The 27,321-nt window shown below is 35.5% G+C and overlaps 1 protein-coding gene across 2 annotated transcripts; it reads left to right on the top strand.

Annotated features, from left to right (window-relative positions):
* The first annotated feature begins 137 nt into the window (after positions 1–137).
* On the top strand, positions 138–22,923 carry LOC124646028 (FYVE, RhoGEF and PH domain-containing protein 3-like). 2 transcript variants are annotated; one of them, XM_047186045.1, is made up of 9 exons: positions 138–1,410; positions 9,263–9,512; positions 10,273–10,359; positions 11,264–11,581; positions 12,196–12,336; positions 16,081–16,294; positions 20,217–20,306; positions 20,954–21,006; positions 21,968–22,923. In XM_047186045.1, exons 1-8 carry the CDS (start codon positions 266–268, stop codon positions 20,992–20,994), a joined length of 2,286 nt encoding a protein of 761 aa, XP_047042001.1. In that variant the 5' UTR covers positions 138–265; the 3' UTR covers positions 20,995–21,006; positions 21,968–22,923. The 2 variants fall into 2 exon arrangements, with proteins under 2 accessions (XP_047042001.1, XP_047042000.1); XM_047186044.1 differs by lacking the exon at positions 20,954–21,006.
* Positions 22,924–27,321: the final 4,398 nt, after the last annotated feature.

The following is a 27,321-nucleotide window of genomic DNA, read 5'->3' as shown; positions in this document are numbered from 1 at the left end:
AACTAAACAAAGATAATTTTCTACAGTAGATTAAAATTCGTCCAGTGTAAGTAGAACTGCGCGTTCCGTTTCCAGCTGGCCGTCTGTGCTGTATGTAGTGGTGTTTTATGAAAGCGGTGCGCGGTGTGGCGCGCGCGCCGCTGTCAGTCGTGTTTGGTTATCAGAAGCGCGCGCGTGTCGGAGCTGCGCTGCGCGGACGGTTTGATATGAGCCTGCTTACCCGTGCCCGCGGCTTGTGTAACCTTGTGAGTGCCTGCATCACGCCATGACACAGGAGGACTGCTACACCCAGCTCGACTACGAGCTGCAATCGTCGTCGGGAAATGCTTCCGACGAAGACAGCGTTATCATCAGAAAGGACAGATCCAGTGTTAAAGACATGATTCTCCGTTTCGAAAGGACCAACTTAAATCCTTTCGGTGGCTCTAGAGAATCGTTGGAAAAGTGCAAATCACCTTTGGGAAGTTTAACAAGTGTAGTTAATCCGATTCAATCCCATTTTCAACATTTGTGCCCAGTGACAAAGTCTCAGGACAGAAACTCAAACGTATCAGTGAATTCTATTTTATCTAATGCTTCAGAACATAGTTATGAATCCAGTTCATCAGGTTTTATCTCTGATAGAAAACCAGGAGACATACTTGTACCCCATAGACCTGCCCCACCACCTCCGGATCAATTTAAAGACGATGAGGAAGATGAAGCCCCCTCTCCGGAAAGGAAATCGCCCGTTGCTGAGGACATCACGTTTAAGGAAAGACGGTATTCCTTTACTACGCCGTCCTCGTCTCCTGTTGTCACAAGACGTTCACGACAACCGCCTGTCATTAGGAGAAAATCGACAGCAGGTCAAGGACATCCCGGGGAAAGGCATTGGTCATATGGGGTTAAGCAAAGTGATTTGGAAAAGTTGCTCAGACTCAAACGATCCGATCCATCCGATAATGAGGAAGAAATAACTAGTCATCAAATAGAAGAATCATCAGAAAATGAAAGCTCTGATAGCAGCGATTCAAGCGATAATTTAAGTAATGGAAAAGAATATGTACTCAACCAAGACGACGGTAGACTGGAAACCTTGTCAAACGATCATTCTACGGATACTTTGATAAATGAAGAAAATAGTGATGAACAAAGTGAAAGAGGTGACGATGCCTCGGTTTCTTCGGGTGACTATGGTGATCGTGTGAATTATGACAATGTTAGTATTAAATCGATTTCGTCTTTCGACATGGTTCCGTACCAGAAGTACGATAGTATTACAGTGTCTTCGGACGAGTTCGGCTCTGAGGTGTGCCACGCACCGGACTCAGAGTTTCTTACTGTGAGTGCAGTGAACGAATGGTGTATTTCCAAGTCTACCGAACCGGTATTGATGCCGGTGGAATCGAAAAAGGAGAAATATCGCAGGTGAGGTCACTCGAGTTTTTTCAAGATATCGAGGAAAATATTTGCGATATCGCTAGCTGGCTTTGTCACAAAATGATAAGATATCGTTTTCCTTTAAGTGCGTGTAGGTATCGTTAGTGCGTCTTTGTTTTAGCCAAACTCACGTTTTGATAAATTAATAATTGGTTGTATGCACAGTTATATTTCTTTGGTAGTTGCTTATTACGGTGTAATTACAATAATTTACACATAAAAATGAATAAGAATGCTTACTGCATACAAACTAGTACATATACTATGAGTACTGTATGAGGTTTCACCTTGATGTTTATTCATATGGTGCGAGGCAAGTGGGCAGGTGGCTTATATGCGTAGCTACTTACCACCAGTAGCCGTTGATGAGATTTAGATTCATTCATTGCCATAGAAACATTTCAATACATCGCTAGGAGATCTAAAGTAGATTAATCACACGTAATTACTGCGGGGCTTATGCAAAAAAACCAAAAATTCGATTCTATTCGATAAGAACACATTCATTTATGATTGTTAGAGTTATGTCACAGCAATAAAAGATAACCTGACAGTTAATTTATAGTCTTCCAATAATACCGTTCATAAAAAGTGAATTATTATTGATCTATTTTTGTTGGTGATTCGCGAAGATTCTTGAAGCATAAATTGCATGATAAATAGTCGTCAACGTAGGTGGCAAGGTCACTCCATGTTGTTCTTGCGTTAAGCATTTCTGATTATTTTGCTATTGTAATTAGTAACGGCTTTCTGTCTACGCTGCTTTAATTAAGTTGATGTCATTCGGTCGCTTTTGGAATCGTAAAATTATTAATTTTATGTCAAAGGCTTTATTTGCTCAGTACTTTTTACTATCGATAGGCACGTTTATGTATGAACTACGCTGAATCTTGACCAATGAACAACTTTTCTACTTTAAGAAACTCTGGTTTATTAACTGTGAAATACCTACTTAAATATAGAGCCAATATTATTCACGCTAACACTGATTACATAAACTCGGCTGAAAAAAGAGAATTTTAGTTTCATAGCCATCGATTTCATGAATGGTGTGTAACAAAATCAATATTATCAATTTACAGTTCTCTGTGACTTTCACCGTTTAGTTTTAATTTTGCTCATGGCGAGCGTTAACGCTATTGTGTTACAAAAGGCTGCCTTCACTTACAAATGTAAATTCTATGTTCCATTTTCTAATTAAAATACGTAGATCTGTCGTTTTCCCAAAGATTTGTATCTGTAAACGTAAAAATCGTAGGTAATACAATGTGTACAATTTCACATTGAATTGAAGAAAACTGATGAACAAAAAAGATACTTTGAGAAGTAGGTATCAAGATTGTTTACACTGCAACATATCAACTTAAATATATAGTATCCTTTCTTAAACCTTGAGTTTTTCCTTAACGTTGCTTTGTAAAATAATTCTATTATTAGTACTAATATACAAAGTATGTTTACGTCTTATCGATGATGTAACACAAACGATTGACGGGTGTCGCGTTTACTAATTCGTTATATGATTATGTTACGTGCCTATGAGTTGGCAAGGTACCTATCGGAATCATAACTGCTACCGAAACGGTGCAACTGTTTATAAACACAGTAATTTAAATATGATTCTCATTGGAGATTAACATTTTACGTGTGAGTAAATTATAGAATGTATTCTCGTTGGTAGTATGTTTGTAATTAGAATGAGAGAATTTGTTTTTAAATTGCTTTTTCAAAATTAACTAAGATGTAAGCAATATTTTCACTAATCTCATTTGTAGTAATTAAATAGTACAGAGTTTGGTGTCACAGGGCAGTGACTCGTGTTTGTCACTGGCTTTTAATGAATTTTGCCATTGTTTTCATTCACGACTACCCAAATACAGCTGGCAACGAAATTGAATCGAAAGAACTGGCTGCTCATTTGTAAACATGAAAATTGAGGACATAATAATCGATTCACGATATAAAATAGACTATTTATAGCAGTATTTGCCTTTGAAAAGAAACGAGATACAATCAAAGGATTCAATTGATATCGAATATGTTTTCATTTTGACAAAATAATGACTACCAACGCTTGGAACTTATGGTTGCTTATTTAGTTCGGTAACCTGATCAACGTAATATACCTGTACTAGATAATCCATTTGCAAGCTAGTAAAATAACTATATATTATGAAATTATCGCAAATTATTTGGCTTTCAACTATGTTAAAAAACTAGGTATGTACTATTTTAAATGAGGTGAGGTACTTTTCGCTAGTTTGAATTGGAAGGTAATTAAGTCTATGAATTTCTCCATCTTCCAGCTTGGAAGCACTTGTGTATGATACTTACTAATTATTCAGTAGTAAGGCTTTATAAATATGGACCTATTGTTCCTTAAAATATAAAGAGAAAAAAGTATGGACCTATTAAATGCTTATGCGACGAGTCTTCTTTTTCCATAGTTTTCAGTGATAAAATATTACTAAAATAAATATTATATGATAAAGTGTTTTGTCATATATATGCTTAAGTATCTGCTGCGATAGCCGAACCTTATCTCGAGGTTCTATGGGTACCGGAAGCCAATGATAGTCATTTTACACGTGTGAAAACTTGTTAACGTGAAAACTATGTACATATATTCCTGAGCAAAGTAAATAGTAAGTATATACGAGTTTGCAGAGATACTGTTTATAATTGTAGCATGTTATAATATGTATTTTGGAGTTCTGACCGGAACTGTTTTAATCTGAAGGTCGAGCTAAATATTGTCAGGTTTCCCATAAATACATATATTTCCAGTATTAAAGCTTAAATTTTCATTTCAATATAAAGAATAATATGTTTTTTAGTAGGTAAGTAGGTGATGTGTCATATTTGCAGTCTCTGTTCCCTTGTCTCAATAGAATTGATACCTGATATATTTGTGCCAGACCTTGTTCTAAAAGTTTTGCTACGGAAATCATAACATACCATCTATATTTAGCAGTGACTTACAAGGCTTCTTATGCCTCAATATCTATCAATTATATCTGTTTGTTGACGTTCTTGGGAAACCTTTTTCTAGTACCGAAGTGTGAAGGAATATGCCTAACTCAAAAAGATACCTTTTTTTTAACGACGTCAAAAATCATCAAATGACCCCTCCGGCTGTGGGTTAGCAGCGGTGAGGGAGTGTCAGACTCTTACTGACTAAAAACCGTCATGTTCCGTCGTAGGCCTTTTATGTGCCAGGGCCGCGGTAACTCTTTCGAACAACCCGCAGCAACTCAAAAAGATACCTCTGATGGACTAAGTAACATACTTGTACTTTCTGTGACATATAGCCTAGTTCAGTTTTTCGTCCCACTCACTTTATCCTGTGATAGTCCAACGATATTTAATGCGTAGAAATTATAGCTAAACCCCTATCAGGCACATATTAGATTACATGTGATTTCATTGACTAATATTTTCGAGATAAGGTACAATTTTTCGTGGAATATCGTACCCACCACTATAGTTCGGCCATTCAGAGAATGCGTTCCTGACACGTCGCGATTGAACTGACGACGTAATAACATTCATTGATTATTGATATAATAATGTTGTTTTAATGCTCCTCAATTGTTAAAACGGTAAACAACCAGCAAAAATATTTTTATCGTAACTGCAACGCCATTGCAAAGTTACGTCGTCAGTTCAATCGCGACGTGTCAGGAACGCATTCTCTGAATGGCCGAACTATAATGTAATTGAGTGTTAGCAATATGCCTCCGAAATAATAGCTGTCTGTCATCTTATTTATATTAGAAGTATAGGGATTATTTTGCAACTGCAAAATACTTATTTTTCTTGGTTATTATTATTACGTTTTACCATGATTTTAAGTATAGAGTGGTTCATTACCCGTACTAAGACTGTCTTCTATTTTTTATTATGGCAATCAATGTTCTTTATTTAAATCTGGTAGTTCCTCGGCTTGGCGATCTACTCTATGATGATAAGGATCAACGACCTTCTTCCTTATTTTCACAATGAAAATGCAGCGAGGCCTGTCCACTGCAACTTTCTTTTTCTAATGCCTTACTTCCTTTCTGTTCTGTCAGAATATTTTTTCAGTCTAACTATATAGGTATCTACTCCAGTTAGTTTTTTTAGTACGTATCTGTGATTTTGGTTCATTACCATAAAACTATGGATGGTGAGCGAATTATTACGTACTGACTGACATGACATTTACCTATAAAAAAACTATAATAACATGACGTACCTTATGAATATATAAAATGTGTTACGTTTCCTCCAAAATAGAAAGAAAAGACGATCAGTAAAGAATTCATACCATTAAATATTCATCATCAGCTAATTTGGCAGGCTTGTGACGTCACAACGTGTGTTTTATATAGCTGCGCAGGCGTCGGCGTGGATGCCAAGGTTGCTCCGGTATTTACGTTTTGTACACTATTTACGTATAAAGAATACAGATACGATTCTCAGTTATTACATTTATATCTCTCGACTTACTTTAAATAGCGGAAAAATATCAAGGTCCCTTCCAAAATACATATCTTTATTTCTATTTATATATTGTTCATGTAACTGATAAAATTAGAAGGTTATTCGATTTTTACGTGCACGTTATAAGTACGATGTTAACACGTTTGGTTTACAACGTGGAGAAATCAGTGACTCATACGTCACTTTCGCCAATATTGACGATCGCTTCGATGACGTTTGATTCAAACAAGTGACGATTACGTCATTACCAAATGTGGATTCTCCACACCATTTTTCCATCTTCTATTACATGTCTGATAAGAAAACTAGATCGACCAATTAGTCATAGGTGCCAAAATATGTCCGTTCTTGATAAATGGATTAAAAAAAGATTAAACGAGGAAATTATGATAACCGATTTAAATATCTCGATCTGTATTTACTCCTACTGAATCTGGATTTGTAAATATTAATATTATAATACCTATAAAAAAATCAAGCTAATAATGTTTATCATTATTACACAAGAATAATGAAAAAAAAAACTGGCTGACAAAATTATAGTCTTATATTGAAAAAAACACGGTTTTGAAGAACATAACAATTGTCATCGTGCAAAATAAACTGTAGTCGTCTTACCACAAAAACTTTTTAACGTCAGTTTAAGCCTTGTCTAAAAAAATGACAAATTATGACGTTGACATATGGTTCATTTTGGAGCCACTATTTTTTTAGACAGGTGTAAAACAGGCGTTAAAGTTTTTGTAGTAAGGCCATATATGTTTTTCTTGAATCACTCTTAAAACGCAGCCAAGTCTAAATAAGATAATGCACTAATGCAAACGTCATTGTCATTACGAATCGTCAATTATCTTTGTAACTAATGACAAAGGTCATCGATTTACCCACAATATATTTAAGTCAATAATTGACAGGCCGACCCCAACATACCTATAGTTCGGCCATTCAGAGAATGCGTTCCTGACACGTCGCGATTGAACTGACGACGTAATAACATTCATTGATTATTGATATAATAATGTTGTTTTAATGCTCCTCAATTGTTAAAACGGTAAACAACCAGCAAAAATATTTTTATCGTAACTGCAACGCCATTGCAAAGTTACGTCGTCAGTTCAATCGCGACGTGTCAGGAACGCATTCTCTGAATGGCCGAACTATAGTTGGGAAAAAGGGCTCGGAGGATGATGAATTGACAAACTATTTTTGAAATTGGAGTATTCTAAATTCAAAAGCAATAAACAAAATGCTCAGAATTTCAAGTTTAGAATCTATCATTTCTATTGACAAAACAAATACCTGATTCTGCTTCTCAAGCGAGCATTTAAACAATTTGTTTCTTTTTTAAGAACAACAGAGCGATCTTTGCATACTTGCCAGATCTAAATATTGTGTATAAAACATTGCTAAACAATTTCAACAAGCCGCAGTGACCATCGACCATCGCAATAATTGAGTATGTATCGAATGGAACGATAATACAAGGAAAAATGTATAACCGATTTGTGTAAAAATAGATAATGTTTTATTATTCTCACCTTGATAAATATAGATTAAAATGAATATAGTACTAAAACTGAAGCTTCCTGTGACAAAATTCTTTCAGCAGTTTAAAGATTTAAATAACAAGAACCTATGTTGCAATGCAATGTGTGTACGAGTTCGTTATCACTTGTATATTTTTATTTCGAAATCAATCATACCTAAGGACCTTGATAGCTTCTTAATTTTGACAGATAGCCAGTCACCTACCACTTACGAATACGTTTGTAAAATGGATGTATTGCATAATTTACAACCTGTATTTATTTAAACATTCAGATTCATCATTCATACTAAACTGAACTTTAAAAAAGTGGTAAAAAATCTTACTAGCGATCTTTTTGCGAGTGACTTAGCAATTCACTATTTGCTATTACATTTTAGCGACGGAAGATGTCTATTTAGACTGGTTAAATATTTGTCTTAAGTTCTTAATGTGTAATAGTGATATGTATACTTTATTTATCACTATGTACTTACTCTTTGAACTGGGTTTAAACTGAGGTCACGTATTTACTAACGGTATCAGTAGTAGTTGTGACCTTTATCCATATTTGGGGCAGCAGGAATACCCGATGGGTTTCATAGGTAAAATCCCACAATGTAGCTCAGGGATCTAAATGATTTTAGATATCATATTATTTTCTACCTATTGAAAATATTTTTTTTGTAACTAAACAAAGTGAAAAGCGAAAACATGGAAAGTAATGTTAATTATATAACTGTCAAGATGAAGAGTAGGATATTGATTGACAGATGTGTCGTTTTATAATAAATTACGCTACTGAAAGTAAAATTGCAAAAAGGATCAATAATTTAAGACGAACGACGATTTGTAGAACTTCTAGGATAATATAGGAAAAAAAAGACGTTTGAAACATGTAATACAATTTCTATTCTGAAAACTTCAAGGCAACATTATGAAATCGTGTAGCATATTATTGCTTAAGCATTTCGATTGTTACTAATTGTTTCAATGACAGCCGTCAGTAGCTGTTCGAACTCATAATGTAGGAAGTGATAAATTTTATCATTTGCACTAAATATCCCCAAGTCCTTAGACAGTGGAACAATCTTGACCTGTTTGATAAAGCGTGATAAATATAATTTTAGAATCGCTTGTACCTTGTATTGTGCATTCATAGAAGCGTGTTTATCTGGGGAATACCGTACATTCTAACAAAAGAAAACCTTTTTGCATAATGCGTAGTATTTTTGGCAATGTAAACAGTTTTTTATTTAAAGAGTACAGTCACAGTATTGAATATTTAAATTACACAATATGATAAGACTTACACCGTATTTATGATGAGTTGAACTCGTCGATGTAAGTATACTAAAGATAACGAAATATCTCTGTTTATGGTAGTAATTTAGTATTAACAGGAAACACAGCCAGAGTAGAGTACCTATTTAGGTATTTTTGCATAATAAAAAACATAACATTATGCAATGAATAAAGATTATACCATTTTATTATCACCCTATGTCGTACACCGGATTACAAATAAATGGGATGCAGATTAAATAATAAAAAAAAACATAACATCGAATGTCATTCAGGGATTTCACTCTATACAGAATGAATTATAATCCCCATAATCATGTGTGTTTAGAGTATCATACCTATATCAAGTTGAATGTTGGTTGGATATAACAAAAATAATAACAATAGGGTGTCAATACTGAATTAAGTCATTGTTTTATTGATTGTCCCTTCGTTGCTGTTTAACTTTGAACAAATGTTTGTTGACAAAAGCCATAATTGACCACGAAGTCCTCAATCCTGAGTAACGTCATTGTTTGTTTACAGACGGCTGACAGAAAGAGTGAATGAGCTGGTACATACAGAAAACGTCTACGTGGAAAGGTTAAGGCATGTCGTTGAAGACTATATTCCGAACATGAGGAAACCCGAACTATCTCCCACCTTCAGAGGACTGGAGCCAGAAATCTTTGGCAACATCGAAAGGATATTCAGGTTTCACTCTGAAGAGTTCCTGCCGGCTTTAAGAGACTGCGAAAATGATCTCAGGAAATTGGGACAGTGTTTTAGGAGATTCGTAAGTAGATATTGTTTGTCTTTTAATTCCTTAATACCCTACAAAAGAAATTAAATTTTTTAGGTCTGTTGATTTAAAAAAGTTGGAACACGTCCATTTCGCCATGCAAATGCCATGTGGTGATCGTAATGATTATCCTGTTTTCGTTTTATGAACATACATATTTTTAGTTTGGTCATAATTTGCCTTATCCGCTTGAACGCGTCAATACGCGATTACATTCGTATTTTTAATAGCCATCTATTTTTATACCGACAAAATGCCGTCAATGGTCACCCCGTTATAATTATCCCTCCTAACTAGAGTAAATAGTCAGCGTAATGACCGATTAGGAGCAAATCATTATAAAAACATTGGTGTCACGGACTGGTGGAGCGCGTGATTCTATGCCTTTACACTCCACCGCCGTAATAAGATCTTCTTTCTTCACAGTTTTGATTCATAGAAATGACTAGAACGCGGCATCTCTAACTAACGACGGGCCTTATTTAAATGGACTTACGATATCTATCAACGTGTTAAGCAATTCTTCACAGTAACTCAACTTCTCGCTACATTAACCTTTGCTCTGTGATAGTTTTAGACTTCGATTGTTTTCGGAGAAAGTACTGGAATTTCTCTCTATACCAATATGTACAGTCGGTAATCAAAAATAATGGCAGCGGTCACTGTACGTGATGTGATCGAACCGAATGTAATACAAACAATGCAGCTAAGAGCAGATTTATTCAATGATCACGTTTTTTTTTTCTATTTGCAGGAAAAGAGGTTCAATATGTACGTAATGTATTCTAGGAATAATAAGAGAGCGACGAGACTAGTATTTGAACATAAACAGTTTTTCCAGGTGAGTTTCATATTTTGTTATTTTTCTTTATTATTTTGTTGTTTGTTCAAATACAATGGGGAATCACATATTTTCAGGATATTATGAACATTATCTTCGTTTTACATGGGGCTTCCCAGTTCATGAAAAAAAAAAAATCTTTAGCCTTCTTACACACAAGTACGATAAACAATTATAATTTTTTAAATGAACTCATAGTTATTTCAATTTTAACATAGTGGGCCGGTATGATTTATGTATGCCGTAGCTATTGAGTAGGTGGTATGTATTACCGTAAAAAACCGATTGAAGCATTATCGGTTGGCCGCATGCACGCATCACGATGGTCAATGGACGTCCAGCGCTATTTCCTCATTTCTGTTCAATGTACGGTGTGCTGGATGGCCTACCATGTTAGACAACCGCCTAACTGTTGCCGCTACCGTTATACTTGCACATTCATAGACATTACTCCGCCAACGTTAAAAAAATAATACTCCGTTACGAATAAACACTCATTAATTATACAGATGAATTTAATTCTCTCCGCGCAAAGTGAGCGAATGTTCTAGAATCGTAAGCTTATTTTTCAACCAAGAATTTTCATAATGTAACTTTTTTCTTTGACCAAAAAGCTAAACGTCGAGGCATAAAAGTCTAAGTTGAGTGAAAGTTTGTATTTTATTATTATAATTGTCGCGCGCCATTTCCCTCCTGTGAACCTTCTCAGTCTACTTGCTCGGATGAAATTCTGCTCCAGTTATCCCACACCTCGATCGCGATCACATATCATTCGACCCAAATTACGCATGAAAGCCGGTGAAAGGCTATAACTTATAAGTGTTAACTAAACATAATTTAACAAACATCTATAGCTCTATCGAATTACTTTTTAGTTGATTTACGTAAAATTTTTATGTTTCAGGGCATACAATTAGAATTAGGTGATCGGCTAGATCTCTCAAGTTACCTTTTGGAACCAGTGCAAAGGATACCAAGATACAAGTTGTTCTTGGCGGATTTAGTGAAAACTTATACGAATTATGAAAATGAGAGGTGTGAGTCTGACTCGAGGATATCCAAATTGAGCGTGGACAGTGACGAGACTGGCGGCAGCAATGGAGAGTCTTCAGACAGCGATGAAACTCCGCTGGAAAGTTTGAAGCTCGCGAAAACTATGGTTGAATGTGTTCTGACAGCCGTCGATGAAATCATGGCATTGGAGAACATTACCGACTGTCCGGTAAGTGAAACATTGTTTTAAACGAGGTAAAACTTCTTGGTTTATTAATAGAGACATGTAAATCATTATCGTCGATAACTGAAATGTTGATATAAAAAATCTTAGTAAGATATAAGTAAATAATAGGTACCTGCAGTAATCTTGTTAGTCATATGGTACACACGTTGTTTGCCACAGGCGTTGGACAATGTTCATTATCTCGCATTTTATCTTTACTTATCTTAAATATAAGTACGCTGGATGATAATGAAAATCATTGAGACATCTTTTTACGAAGTATAAGCTATACAACTGGCTGAAGTTTATTTTTATTTAAACGCTTTCACTTTCTGATAACAGCATGAACTAGGTAAATAAATGGGGGCATAATATTATACTATAAATTCATAATACCTAGCTGTGTTAAAATAACATGCCGTCATAGGTTCTATATTAAGCCTGCAGTTAATATTGATGGAATGGTGAATACTAAATTGGTTGAGCAGATAATTTTGGTGACGTTGACCCTGTTATTCCCTAGAAGGCTTGATCTGTTACAAATGGGTTGCATTCGGGGCTATTTGCGTCGGGTAGGCTTTATTTGAATGGGACAGTATCGATCGTCTCTGTTGCAGGTATATTTGAACCTGCTGAACCAGGGCCGGCTGCTCCGACAGAACGAGTTCTACGCGATGGACACGGCGCGCCGTCGCAGACAGCTAATGAGGATATTCCTCTTCGACAAACTCGTGCTCATCACTATTGTGTATAGAAAGGTCAGTGTATTCTGTGTTCTACGTGAGCGTGCCACATAGGTACACGTCTGTCTGCATATAAATATTAGACACAAATAATAATATGGTATTATTTTTAGTAAACTATTTGGAGCCTGTTTAACTGTTTATTTGATATTATGATTATTTCACCTATAGGTATTTGCGTCAGAACAAAAGTCATTAGGGTAGTGGTAGCCCAACATTTATAAGTTTTAAGTAGGTAATAGGTTAATTAGTTGATATTACCTACCTTCACTAATACTTTCTTAATTATAACAAAATCCCAGAAATAAGACTCAGTCTGAAAACGTATCCTAACTAATATTATAAATGTGAAAGTAACTCTGTCTGTCTGTCTGTCTGTCTGTCTTTTCTTCACGCCTAAATTACTGAACCGATTTGTGTGAAATTTGGTACAGACATAGTTTGGAACTTGAGAAAGGACATAGGATAGTTTTTATTTAAAAAAAAAAAATATTCCGGACATATAGCGCCATCTATTGGTCAAACCAAAAATATGCCGGAAGTCACTATTCAATGAGAACGAAGTCGCGGGCAAAGGCTAGTTGTACAATAAATGCCAAGGTAATTAGCCTTAACGGTTATGTAAATGTGGCAACATTAAAATTGCTCTACAAGGAATCAATTAATACTTACCAATAGGTCAATTTTGAGTGAAGTAATTAAGTGGTTAATTCATTTCATAATATTGCTTGGCTTTGTGCTAGAAAACACGTCTAGCGTTATTGATGGACACTCTTGTCTAGAGAAAACTTTGCAGGCATCGTAAATTACGATATAGACTTCTGATGGACGTATATGCTAATTAATAAACGTCGTATGTGGAAATTACTCTCAATATAACCTCAGGGATTCATTGTAGTTTAGCATTGTTAGTTTAAATTGTAACAAAACGTCGAAACAAAAACGGTTTTTCGATAACAATGTCAATATTTTGTCAATCCTTTAAAGTAAATACGCGATATGCATACAACTTCCGGATAGTGACGCTCAAATTATCAGTAAACAAACAAAGTACAGTTACGAGTAATTAGCAATGCACTCAGTTCTCCACGCATTCGTTGTGCAACGTCAATTGCACTTTTTGCGATTGGATTTCAGATTAAACAATCGACTCGGTGCAGACAAAAACTAAGTTTCAAAACAACAGTTTCAAAATAAAATTGATAATGCTTGTACTTTTCTCATATCAACGGGAAAGTTTTAGATGTTTTCAATTGAATTTATTCCGATATTATTTACGTGTAGTTTTAGTTTTCATGAGTTGTTTGCTTTGTTTTTCAAAGATTTTCTTTTTTTTTGTTTGTCGATGTTTGATGTGAAATGTTGGTAGAATTCTAGACGTAAATTCTAATAACAAAACTATCAGCAATTTATGTCTGAAGGTAGTAAGTTATCTAAAGGTTCAGAGTTAATCATATCTACTTGACCTATATTTTTGGCAAAAAAATAATGTTTGCTTACAACAGAGATTATTATATAACGCCTTCATACTTTATATAGTGGAATGCTGAAAGATAATTAATTATTTAATAGGTTTTTACTCGAACTATGATTTTTGCAAAAAATGGATAGAGGTACACTTTAAGCACTGGTTGTCAAAGAATAAATATTTGAAATTAAGTGACCCTGAAGTAGTTCTAAAAACAAATGATAATTAATTGATTGAATCAATATTGATATTAGACTCAGTCAATTGACAACAATGAGCCGATATTCCTTTGGTACAAAGATAATTACATGAACCTTGTTATGAGAACTACAATGGACGGTACTTTCATTGAATCAGCAATCGTATTTTAAAAAAATGATTGAATATTGACCCTGATTAGTTTACTAACAGACAAAGTAACACATTAACTTTTAATTTGTATGAATGTTAAAAATAACAGGGGCTTACAATATAATTATTTCTTGGTGTAGACAGATAAATTAAATAATATTTAGACTAAATAAAACAAAGTTCGGATGAATCATAATTTATGAGTCACGGTTTATCAATGTAACAATAAAATTATTATAATTACTCCAGTCTGCCCACTGTCCACTGATATGATAAGGTAACTATTTCATGACGAACTGTATTTTGTATCGTTTCAGACATTTTATTTGCTTTTCCACCACTTTTTTGATTTCACTGTGTTTTGCGGCAAATAGAGGGTGTGACTAAGTACATATTTATTTCCATATCGTAATGACTAAGACCAAGTCGAAGTGTAGTATCCGCTCCATCAAAGATTAAGGGAATTAACCTTTGATTTCTAGATTGCCTATTGACGTCAATATTTCTTGTAAGTTTTGCTACAAGTGCTTAGTGCTTATTATGAGAAAATGAAACTCCATATAAACAAGACAAGACTAAACAGATTGTTGTCCTGTCTATCCTTAGAAAAACAACTCTTGGCTTTATACGTACCTACTTGGTTTGTACGTATTATAAAACAGCGCTTTTTAAAGATATTTTCGTCGAGATTCGCTAAAACAATAAATTCAAGTATTGGCAGAATCAAATTCCTTTACACTAACGTTGAAAGCGCTTTATTCAATACTTCAACTTAACCCAAGACGCCTTTGAAGCCGTTTAGAAATCAGTCAAGGGGTGACGTTTGAAAGAAAGATGACTCGCCGAATATTGACTCGAACGCGGCGAATTTCAAGACGAAAACTAAAGAGGTTTACATTCACAATTGCTCGTTTCAGTCTGTTTTACAAGCAGTTATTTTTTTCTTTATTCTTTTAATTTGGTACCATTCGCTGCCACTTAACTTGCATCATAATGAGATATTGTGCGTCGGAACTTACGAAGTGTTTATTACGCAGACGCGACGCAGTGGCGTCGTCGCCGACGGAATTATCTGTATTCCATCATTCACATTTCGCGTACTGCTTCATAGTTTGATACTCACAAGTTTGTATCATCGTCGAGTGTCTTCAAGTTAACATAACAAAGGATTGTATTCTGAGCAACTACTTAAATATTTTAGACTTATCTCTGCGTCGAAATAACGTTAAAGAAAGCTGAGATTCTCTACTAAATTCAAGTATAACGCGTGTTACAAGACCATGACATTATGAATGAGTACCTATGCGGTCATTGTCATTGACTTGCTGACGACTCTGAAACAAAAGTGTACATTGGACGCGCAAAAACAAATAGTATGAAGATATTTTTGTAAAGTTTGTACACAATAGCAATTGTAGTGGTGAGAGTTAAATGACCTTGCCAATGCTACGGAACGACTAATTTACCACGCATCGTCGATTTCAGCTGTTTGACGGCACAGGAAATACGTAATACTGGGAGACCGTCCCATTGTACGCATCATACAAATATAACCATAAATACTTGATATCGCTAAATTCAACCAAAGCTAATGTGACCTTTTGTCCAACGAACCAATGACTCCGATTTACATTTTATATGAAAACAAACTTGACATTGATATTCTGATCTTGATATTAGTTTGAATTTGAATAAAACGAGTTTGAAAATAAAATATTTAATGCAGCCCGAGCTGTGAGAATTCCAATTTCGGTGTCCTTTTGTGTTTTTCATACCCAGTTTGGTTTTATGTTGGCAATTAATTTTTAGTGTAGTGGTAGTGGTCTGTTAATGATCACATTTTATTTGGGTTTAGAGACAAACCTAATTAAGGAACTATGAGTTAAGAAGTAACTACTTACTTATCTATTATACTAAAAGATCCTTTTGATATTTTCCAGCAACCCAGAGTGGAGTACTTTATATACAAGGACGACATACCGGTGGACGACTTGGGCATAACGGCCAAGGAGCATGATCAGCACAAGTTCACGATCTGGTACAAGAAGAGGAACTTGAAGTCATACAAGTTGGAGACGCACGACCCAGCGATACGGAACGCGTGGGTCGAGGGCATCACCTCGCTACTGTGGGAGCAAGCTATGCAGAAGAAAGGTAATAGCTTTCATTATTTCTAAACATCTTTCTATTAGCTCGAATTATTTCGTTAATGCAGCACCAGCTTCCATAAAAGCAGCGATAATTAAGGGTATACCTAGTGGATATAAGTTAAGGGGAGTCAATAGACTCAGTATCTGGGTGTTCTCGAACCAGTGAAACACCCAGCGGCAAACGTCGTTGCACTCATAACATTATAAGGCATACTGTGTGAATCTGGTTTCGCTTGGATATTATAACCTCGGCACATGAATGAAAGAACTGGTTGTGTTTGTATTGCAAGTGCACGACCAGTTACCATTAGTTAAACTGGTCATGGATCCATGGTATAGCTTTGCCCACCGCTCTGAGGCTCACGTATGAAGGTTGTTATAGAAATATTTTCACCGAGGCTCATACAATCAAGTACCGCAAAACTAGGCCGTACTTTATCTGTATCAACACTTACAATAATATGGCTGAAATATCGTAGCCATCTAGATAGCGTGGCATTGTTTTGGGGCAATTTATCAGCATTGGTTAAAATGTAGATGTTGTTCGTCGATTAGCAACGATACGCGAACATCAATATCAGCGCACGTTGATAAGGGCGCAGCGCTGAAACAATGCACTGACTAATGATGCAATTTTAAGCACCCGCTATTGTGTGATGAGCAATAACATTCAAATTATATTTATGTCTGATTACACTACGTTGTTTGGTATGAAAATGCACTAGCGTAGTTTATTTTCTTTGGTTTCGTCATGATGTGTTTACGACTACTCGTAAATATTGTAGTTGTCTCTGTAGTTCCTTATTGTAAACTATAGGAGTTTGTCGCGAAAACAAAACACGTTCAATAGTAAACTTTGCAATGATGAGTGTAGCGTTATGCAACGCAGCAGGGTGTGACATAGCGAGTCCGTCCTAACTCGATGGACTTATATCACCGTTGCGTATGATCGTTTTATTGTTTTATGTATAAACATTCACATCCTTAATGCTTCAATCAGTAGAAAGTATTTTTATCTACCACAGTTATTAGTTATTTAAACTAGCTCTAAATTAACGACCAAAGAACGTTATTTTTATTAGTTCGACAACCCGACTCTTCATCATGTACATGATAATTCCACATGATGTTTAAACATAAGTTATAAATGTAATATCAATTGATAGAACATTTATGTATCTTGTATTGAACCGATTCTACTTGTCATCATGACTACTAAACAGTCAGCCATTAGATAAATAAAAGAAGATTGTAACATTAACAGCAAGAGGCCATTTCTCACAAAGACTTTCTTTGAGTCCATGTGGCACGCACACCAGACCAAACTAATTCCCGCATAGTTAATGCGAACAAACTTTTTAATTGATCGTCATCTGCTCCCCGTATTATACGTGACGGAAGGAGCAGGGCTCTTTATCACAGGCTGACGCACGCGGGGTCGACGACACAGTTTTTTATTGGACACTCGTTGGCAAGTTGCATGTGCAGTGTGTTGCGTCTCGTCTGTGGGAACGCCAGGAACTCGACGTTTTTCTTTGACGCCGCCGTTGTTTTGTAAATGCAAACGAATATGCAACGATCGCTCTGTTTGCTCGTTTGCGCAAAACAAAATTAAGTATCGGTTGTACACTTAACAACACGTTTCACACGTTCCTACGATCCTTATCTTGGTATTCTTTATTCCTCTTTGAAGAACGTCTGTATTATCTGACTTGAGCAACCTTTCCTTACGGATAATTAGATAGGAGTATCACAAGGGAATGCTGCGACGAAAGTACGATCGTTTTGAACTCTCGCTGTTACAATGCCACATTTCTCGCTGAGATTACACCGATAAGCGTAAACTGGTGTTTAAATCTTTCTGGTAACGCGTTTCTTTGTTACTCGGAGCTATTTAGCGACAATTGCTATTTCCTCAAATGCACAATGGGCTTTTGTCTATTGCGATCTAGCATTGAGTCGGAGCTGCCGACCTGATGTATATGCGGATCATGTATGTTGTGACCGAGACAGTGGCGTTTTATTGTCGGAGTTCATTTTGCGTCATTACGTGAACATTATCTAAACTATCGGCGGAGGTGACGGGCGTTCGATCGAGTTCTATTATTGTTGAACAGTTCAGTTTATTGTATGATAACGTAGTTTGAGCTGCCGCTGCCGGCCGATGTCCGCTATTATTGAATTTTGGTTTAACAACAATATCGGTTCTCACAGTTCGTGGTGGATACTTTGTTCGTGCATTAACTACCGATACTGCGACAGTTTTAAAATTCTATTGAATTACTGCCTTCATCGTGGAAAGTTTATAGTACACGACGTACATTATTGGATACCACACTATTTTCTAGATTTCTGTTATGCTTATTTAAAACATAATACCTATATCTGATCGATATAAAGGTTTCGTGTTGTCAAGTCCAATGGCGTTGCATTAATATGTATTATTTTCCTTTACCTTCAATCTAAATCATAAATAAATGCTTATATCAACTGATACTCATTAGTTGATATGGCAGTTATCCAAAAAACTTGAATTCTTCACTAATGAATACCGTATATTGAAGTAAGCGGATCATCGACTCATCAATGGCGTCAATTCAGACGATAAGCAATCGTTCTTAGCCAATATCTATTGACGGAGTATTGTTACTGGTGTAACTATCATTATATACTGAATGCGCTATAAATGGTTTCGTGGAATCGTTGGGTTTATCTGCACTGTTATCAGTATCGCTAACTCAGGCAGGTGTGTCGGTGATAGTACTCGTAGGTACTTTATAATCAATCTGAAATTGTCACTAATATATCGACATCATTATTATTGAGCATGAATGTGGATAGACTAAAGAAACGATGGAAGGAATATGTGGAAGATCCCAAGAAATAATGTTTCTGTGAGATGACGGCTGATGTAAGAGTATGGAAGAAGAATGTTGCGCAAACCGAAATGAAATTGGGATAAGGATAGGAGAATGATGACATATATGTATATTATGAATATGATGCGTAGGTAATCATGGTAGATCCGGAAAGTAATGATTGAAAACAATTTGTGATCGATTTCTCATTTCTGACCACACGATAACTGTGCTAGTTGAGCTGCGTTTCTTCTTGTTCTGTGGTCAAAAGATACTAATTAAAGTTTTATGTGTTTATGTATTGGCCGCGTGTTAGGGCAATGCCCTGATATTTTATAGACAGTTGAGACCACTTTTAATTCCTATTTATAAGCCGATAGTGGCCTAAGAGGCCACGTGTTATAAAATAGTCCAAAGTCTATAATTAAGTAGGTATTATTTTTCCTTTCTGTGAAATGGCGAAGTTGGTCACTAAGGGAATATATAATGGCTTCTAAATGCTTTAATTATGACTCAAATTGCTATCACATTAAGCTTGATAACGCCTCGTTAACGAGGTAAGTAATATATTTAGGTACACCATTTATAAATTCATGACATACCAATAAATTATTATCTGAGATATGCCTTCGACGTGTAATCTATTGCTTGTGGTTAGTAGATAATAATATAATAATGTTTGTAGAAACGTATAATGTTCATCGTGTATGGGCCCTGTTCTGTTTCGTCAACCTTCATTCCTTAAATATATTTTTTTATTATTACAAACCGATGAAGAAAAGTTATTTGAATAAGATTCATCAAAATTATTTAAACGGCGACCATCGCTTTAGCTTTGTTTTGACAAACGAGATGTCATTTGTGTCTCATTGGAAGAAGTTTGAGTCAAAAATTTATAAACGTTGTCGTCGTAAATTCTAATGTTTTGTCACATTATTTGACTCGTCTAATATTTATTTGATTGTTATTGGTAATTTTAGGTTAAATTAGGATATTAAAAATATTTTTTTTTACATATCACCTGTTCAATCAATAACTTTTAATACGAGTGTTATTTCTATTTTCCAGAACTTCTTCTGCAGCAGCGAAACAAAAGAATATCGATGGTGTCCATGAACAGCGAGGAGTCAGCGGAATCAGAGCGGAATGATGATAAATGTTAGTATACCTAATATACCACGCCTTTTAACATACAAACCAGTCTAGAAACGACTTTTGCACATCGGAAGTTAATGAGCCCATTTCTATTCAAGACTTGTAAAAATGAGACATCTTCGCAGAACCACGTTATTTTTGACCTATTCAAATATTTTCTATCGCTTATATTCCTCTGGTCCTAAAAAGTCTGGAACAAACTGATAGACTGTCGGATAGCAGACAGATGGACATGACTATACTGTTCAAGGGTTTCTTATTCACTAAGGAATACTCAAAGTAATGTTATGTCCCTGTCACTATGACAGCACACACAAGGCATTGTTTACCGCAACACCTAAGTGTGTCAGGACTATCAGGGCCAATAATTAGCAATCAAGGATGGATTAATGGGACACTGGATAACTGTTACCCAGCTTATCCAGCTAATATATTCAACGTGTTGCATAGTTTTGCATGTGAGCAAGTTCTAGGTACGATCAACTGCGCGTGAGATTGTTGTGACTTTTATAAATGTGTCATTATTATGGGAATTGTTCTCATCTAAACATTGGAACATTTTGTAGGTAGTTTTCATAGGATATTGCACTGTTTATGTTGTAAATAACACTGTATGTCACCACTCACACTGAGAACCGTCTCTGCTGCAGGTCTGTTAGATGGTTTCGTTGTCGTGAAGTTGCACCAATGAATTGCTTTGTAGGTCAGTAAAGTTTAGGCACGCTTCCAAACATTATACCTAATATCTGTTCAGCTTTCGTTTTCTTTGCCTTCGCTTTGGTGGATTGACGGGAAACTAGTACATTATATGTATGAATATAAATAAAGTCCTTTCTCAAAAAGTGCAGAACAAAATGCTCTGTTTTTCGACGGAGTCCGTAATAAACAGCTTTCAAAGGTCAAGCATGCATGTGCCTTCATAGATTTTTGTCGCGCATAACAAGAACCATTCAATATGAATATTGAAAGACAATAGGAATGTCTGATAAAAACAAATAATATGTTTAATAAACACGCTGACTATACATTTAAAGGTACCGCAAAGGTATGTTTTGACATATATTTGGCTAGCTTAGTCGCCAAAGCAGAAACCTAAATTCCTCTTCTCGTAAAGCAAATAGACCTTTTACGTTATATCTAGGTAATAGAGATCCAAAATACCGGACATCTTATCAGCCATTTTATCTCAATCGTGAACTCTAGGCCTCAATCAGACGTTTCTAGAATTATTGCACGGCCTAAGCGATCGGCTCTAATTAGTTATAGCCCTAGAATTGGCCAGAAAATAGCTTTTGCAGACTTACCTACCTTCAATAAAAAACTGACAAATATACTTACATGTTTTATCATAAGACAGCGGGTGAGCTATATGTACTTCTTTGTTTAAATGTACTTACATGCATATTGTGTTTGTGTGCTTAAGCGTATTTACACACACATGTATAGCTCACCCGCTTTTGTGCGGTAAAATATCTATACTAATACTTTTGCGGATGTGTCTTCATGAATATTGTTTTGTAGTCTAATGTGGATGTGGTGAAATATCTGTTCCGTGGTGGTAGCTATTAAGCTTTCTCATTTGCTCAGTTAATTCTTCTTGTGCCTGTTCTTATTTCTCATGGTGTTTCTCCTATGGTGCTTGATTGTCAATTTGTTCCTTCCAGATAACTCTCTGCGTGGAGTCCCAGGTGAAGTGAAGAGACTAGGGCTGGTAGACAAGAAAGTACGAAGAACAACTTGGTACTGTGAATGAGTTCCACCTGATTATACAACTATGATTCACCTGACTTTCCTGCAGAGGCACAGGAATTACCTCCCGACAGACACGAAGGGAACAGTGTGTGTATAAATGTGGAGACGTAGCTCAAAAATGTACGAACAAATTTTTATGAAGTGATAAAAATATTGTCAGAATTTTTAAGAAAATATTAGCAAAGTTCTGATGGACTGATACAGATACCATTGAATTCTTGTACTCGAGATTGCAAATTATCACAATTTAGTAATTTATAGATTAAAACTAAACCAGCTTTAGTATGATACGATAATATACCTAGGTAAAGTAGTTTTAACGCAAATAACAAAGAAAATAGAACTGTATTTGTAATGTTCAAGTAAGTTTTCTTGAAAATAGTAGTAAAGAATTCCGCAAAGTTAATTTTAAAGAGTACAGGAGTAAAACTTAATATTATAGTGTAGCAGATAAATCCAAAGAAAGATTTTACGGATATAGAAATAAACGTTCTAAAATTGTTACTTAAGATTTATTGAAAACAGCAAACGAGAGCAGAACTCTTGCAGGATATAAATAAGATATAGCCAAAGCAATAGAAATTTTACGATATGTACGAGAAATGTGATAAAACGTTATTCGAAAATGTATTATACTTTATGTTATTATGGTAATTTCAGTCATTATTTTATGGGACGTATATCGTTACAGTGTTATTTAGTGTTATCCTTTTTTGTAAATAAGTATTATTGTATCAATAAATAAATGTACCTATATCGTCCAATGTAAAGTTAATGTAAATTTTAATTTAATTACACAAATATTAAATAAAATTATTATTTCCAGAATCTGTTTTTGGTTATTAAAAGTGACTTATAAATACGTAAATAATGACTATTTTATTTTATAAAACACATTTGAAATAAATACTAGCATACATAAAATGAAAATAGCGCAAAAAGTGACATAAAAAGTAGGTATTCGAAATGTCAACCTATGGTCAAATGATAGTACTTCTAATTAATTATGAGTACAATGTCCGGACACTGGTGTCCTGTGATTCTCTCTGAAACTGACATTAAATATCTTTTGTTTCCTGATAATGTCAAGTGGAATGCTGCTGTGGACATTAATGGGTGTTACTACCTTTTATTATTATGTTCTAGTCACGAGTGGCTTACAAGGATTTACAGTCGACACCGAATTGTAAATTTGAGGAAATTGTAGAATGTTATTTGAGGAAGAATCATCCATATTGGATTTTGTTATTCAAGGTATGTAAAAGATAAATCCGTAATTTTCACAGATAAGGAAATATTGAAAAAAATATATTTTAATATAAAATATAGCAATAGAAGTAGCTAATAATTGATAACTATTAGCGTAATTGACCGCCTGTAACTGTAACATTAGGATACTAATCAAATATTCATCTTTGTTTTTTACAAAAGAAAGAGTAACACACAAACAAATGATTTACATAACACACATATTTTCATTTGAAATCGAACTACATAAATCTGAAGCTTTGACTCGACATAAAAATAGAAAAAACCTATCCAATAGGAAAGTATTTTCTAGGAATAACTGCATATTTTTCACATACCTAACATTTTAGCGTGGGATGTTGCATCATCGATATCCAGAGAGATATGTTTACCTATATTTTTTTCAGGCTTTTTTCACTGCAATTTTAGACATGAAGTCACTTTCTATCTAGAAAACAAAACTGTTTGCAGTAAACACAACTAACTCTCAAATAAAGTAAAATAATGATATTACTATATTTAAAATTCTAACAGTTCCATCAATATGGATGGTCCTACTACAGTTTAGACGGATGGCAAGGTGAAAGGTAACGAAGATGTTAAGAAAATGGAATGCAGTTCAGCTACTACCTCTGACACAGAGTATATACACAGGTAGGTAGTAGTAGGTAGTACCTACATGCAAAACAAATGAGCGCGCAGTGCAGTTCATTGCTCCTACTATTTCAACAGGGACATATTTAACCAGCGTACCTCGCATGAATCTTCTCTGTTTCGAAAAAATCGCAAGAGGATCCACATTTTCAAGGGTTAAAAGTATGTCTATTATTTTTTCCTTTATTTAAACACTATGATAGAACTGATGTTCCATACAAAAGCATAAAGTAAAATAAAAAAAAAAACATCCTGAAAAAGGACTTCACTATAATAGCTAATTATATAAATTTTCCTGTATCTTAATTAAATAAATAATTGCAATATTTGATGCAATCTGTAGCCCTTTAAAACAATCTCATTAGTCGTAAAATGGAGTAATGAAATATATTTACCTGAAATCCGCAATGCGAAAAATTATGGCCACGGCTGCGAAGTGGGGCGGAATATTCTACCTGAAGGCTAAATTTTATTGCCCCGCGCTGTTTTCGAACAATTGCATTAATAGTGTATCAACGGAGCGCCTCTCGACTTCTTTACGGCTATGGAGTCGGGCGCCCGAATACAATTAAAGTTTTAATATTTTAACACCGTGAAATCACAATTTGAACTGGAGCCGTGAACACAACTGGCATAATTAAATACATAAAATAAACTAATTTTGTACTCACTTGCTATTTGTTTCCTTGTTTTCACTAGTTTTTACCATAGTTTGATGTTTAAACGTGTTAATTAATACATAAAAAATATATAAAAGCGTTGACTTTAAACGTAGGAAAATATTTAATGTAGAAAACACAAATAGATCTCTATTTGAAATAACATCCAATCAATAAATATTTAAACTTACATCACGTGTATTTGAAATACAATAAACAGAAGACAGTACAATTTATGAACAAAGTTTATTTAGCCAACACCGATTGGTGCTGAAAATTGGCTCGTTGGTACAAATATACAATTCTTATTATTTTTTTGTGTTCCAAACAGCAGTTTCGTACAAAGAGCAAAATGACGTCTGAGCGGATGGGGTGGTTTAGTGCGCCATTTCTCTGAGCCCGACTTGTTTCGACAGGAGTTCTTTGGCGGCGTCTTTAACACTCCCTCGAGGGTTCATTTATATATTCGCAACACGGAGGCGGCAATAAAACTGCGTTATCCTGGTCATTATTTAGTCATCGCCCGGCCTCCTCTCCTACTCTACGAAAATAAAATGCATTCGAATGACTCTTGTGTGTTCGCTGCAATTTCATGCACCATCAAATGTACCGTCAGTCGTAACTTTGTTTATGATGTTTATATTGAAAAACTTTTATACGAAGTCATGAAAAAATATTTGGAAGTTTTAATATTAATTTTATATCAGTCGTATGCTTCATAGCGATTTAATGTCTGTTCTCTTTCTTAAACCAAATACAAACGCCATTAAAGTTAAATTTAAAATTACCTTCGCAGTTAAATTGTTGTTGTTATTTGTATTGGTTCCGGAGCAGAGTACAGAATCCAGACTTATTGTAACATTATCGAGAATCGTTAGTTAGGGGACTGGTCACGGCCGGTTACGAGCAAGCCATTTTATGAGGCGGCTCTGGGCGTCGCCGCTAAATCTCCTTATTTATCCGGGAAAACATAAACCGAGGTCTCAGCAAAAATTAATTGGCTCCCACGCTCCTTCTTGGCACATTAACTATTTCAGGGTTTATTGTTTTACGTGTTGTTTTGTAGCTCATATTGATTTCTAGAGGAACAATATTATTTTCTGTTCTGACATGTTTAGAAGCACTTCATTTTGATATTTCATTTTTGCACAGAACTGTACTCTGAATTATTCAAGACCTGGCACTGTGTGTTGTATAGATAATCTTCAGAGCATGTGTTATCTAGACTACTTTACTTTTTATTTTTATGACGGGACCAAATTTGGCGTGTTGCTGAAACGACGGATCATAACCGTTGGACACAGCAACTGTTTGCAATCCTATCCGTAAACCAGGCATTGTTTTGTTCACAGACAGCTCGAGGTAAGAGTGAATGCCGACTTTATAGCTTGGACATACGGAATGTTTTCCTGTTTCTTGTGTCTTGTTGTGGTTGCATCCATTGGGACCTCTCCTTACTCACGCGTGGCGATTTTATTTTAGTCGCTATAAAAAGAGCTTGCTTTCACCTGGCACTTCTTAAAGCGTAGCTTGTGGTACGAGCGGACACACTTCATTAAAGGCTGTGGTATTTGTTGCGTTATAAAACTTTGTAGTTTTTTATTCGTGTTCTTTTCGCCAGACAGAAAAACTACTTTAGTACTGGTCGAAAATAACCTTCGATCTTCGAGTAAGAAGTGGAATTTTCAAGTCTCAAATAAGAAGGAATGTTTTAAAATAAAACACGAACATATGTTGACTTAGTTTAAATTCGTGCTTACACGACACGTTTCATATAGAAAAGAACGCAACAATGAGCATGAAGTAAAGATCGCACATGCGACCGTTCGGTGCATTGCCAACAACAACAGATGAGATTGGAGGAACTCCAGAAGTATGCACCTGCCTAAACGTACACGTCGAATACACTATTGTAGTCCAAACATTTAGTCTCCAATGTTATCGGATATATATTTTATTGATATTTCACTCAGTTCGTTCTCAGATTCCTTTAATATTAGCTCTTCGAAAGTATAAAGGTACCTACGGGATTTTATTTGCTTACAAAAAAGTGTTCTCTAGCCAAATTTCGCCGAGCCGAGGTTAAGGTACATATTTTTATGTATTCGGCCGTAAACTTGGAGTATAGTTTTATGGATATGTTTTTCAAAGTGCGACGAGTTTTAAGAGGGATTTCTTTTTCGGGAACAAGCCTGTCGGTCGTATCATAAAGCCCTTTTGTATTCACATTGGCAAATGACGTGGGCGTGTTCACTTAGTCAGGTGTCGTTGTTTAGACACCATATCACGGGCTGCAGTGATCCATTGCGATGGCCGCGTAATCCCGGCTAGAGGCTTTGTCTCACGTCCAGCTTACTTTTATTACCGTGCCTGCATCGCGAAATAAAACAAAATTGGCGGGAATTTATGGGCCACAGCCCCAACATGGCTAGTGGGGTGGAAAGTTTTCAATTTGAAACGAATAACTTGTTTGTCTCGTGTAATAAGGAGGGTTTTGCAGCGGGTACTATGGGGCTGCAATGGCTGTCGCGGGCTTCCTTAAAACTACTTTCTTGGTTTTATTACCTAAGTGTTGTGGGTGGGCGTAACTCTCTTGAAGGTGTGTGTTTATATAGCAGTTACAATGTTTGCCATAAAACTACACCTACAAGCAATAAGCCGATCGGAATTTGGGCGAAGTACTTACCGGAACAAGGAGTGCCTTT

Source organism: Helicoverpa zea, chromosome 3 (assembly GCF_022581195.2).
Source record: "Helicoverpa zea isolate HzStark_Cry1AcR chromosome 3, ilHelZeax1.1, whole genome shotgun sequence".
NCBI classification, from domain to species: Eukaryota; Metazoa; Arthropoda; class Insecta; order Lepidoptera; family Noctuidae; genus Helicoverpa; species Helicoverpa zea.
Note: the sequence above shows the minus strand (reverse complement) of the source record. Positions and strands in the feature narration are given on the sequence as shown.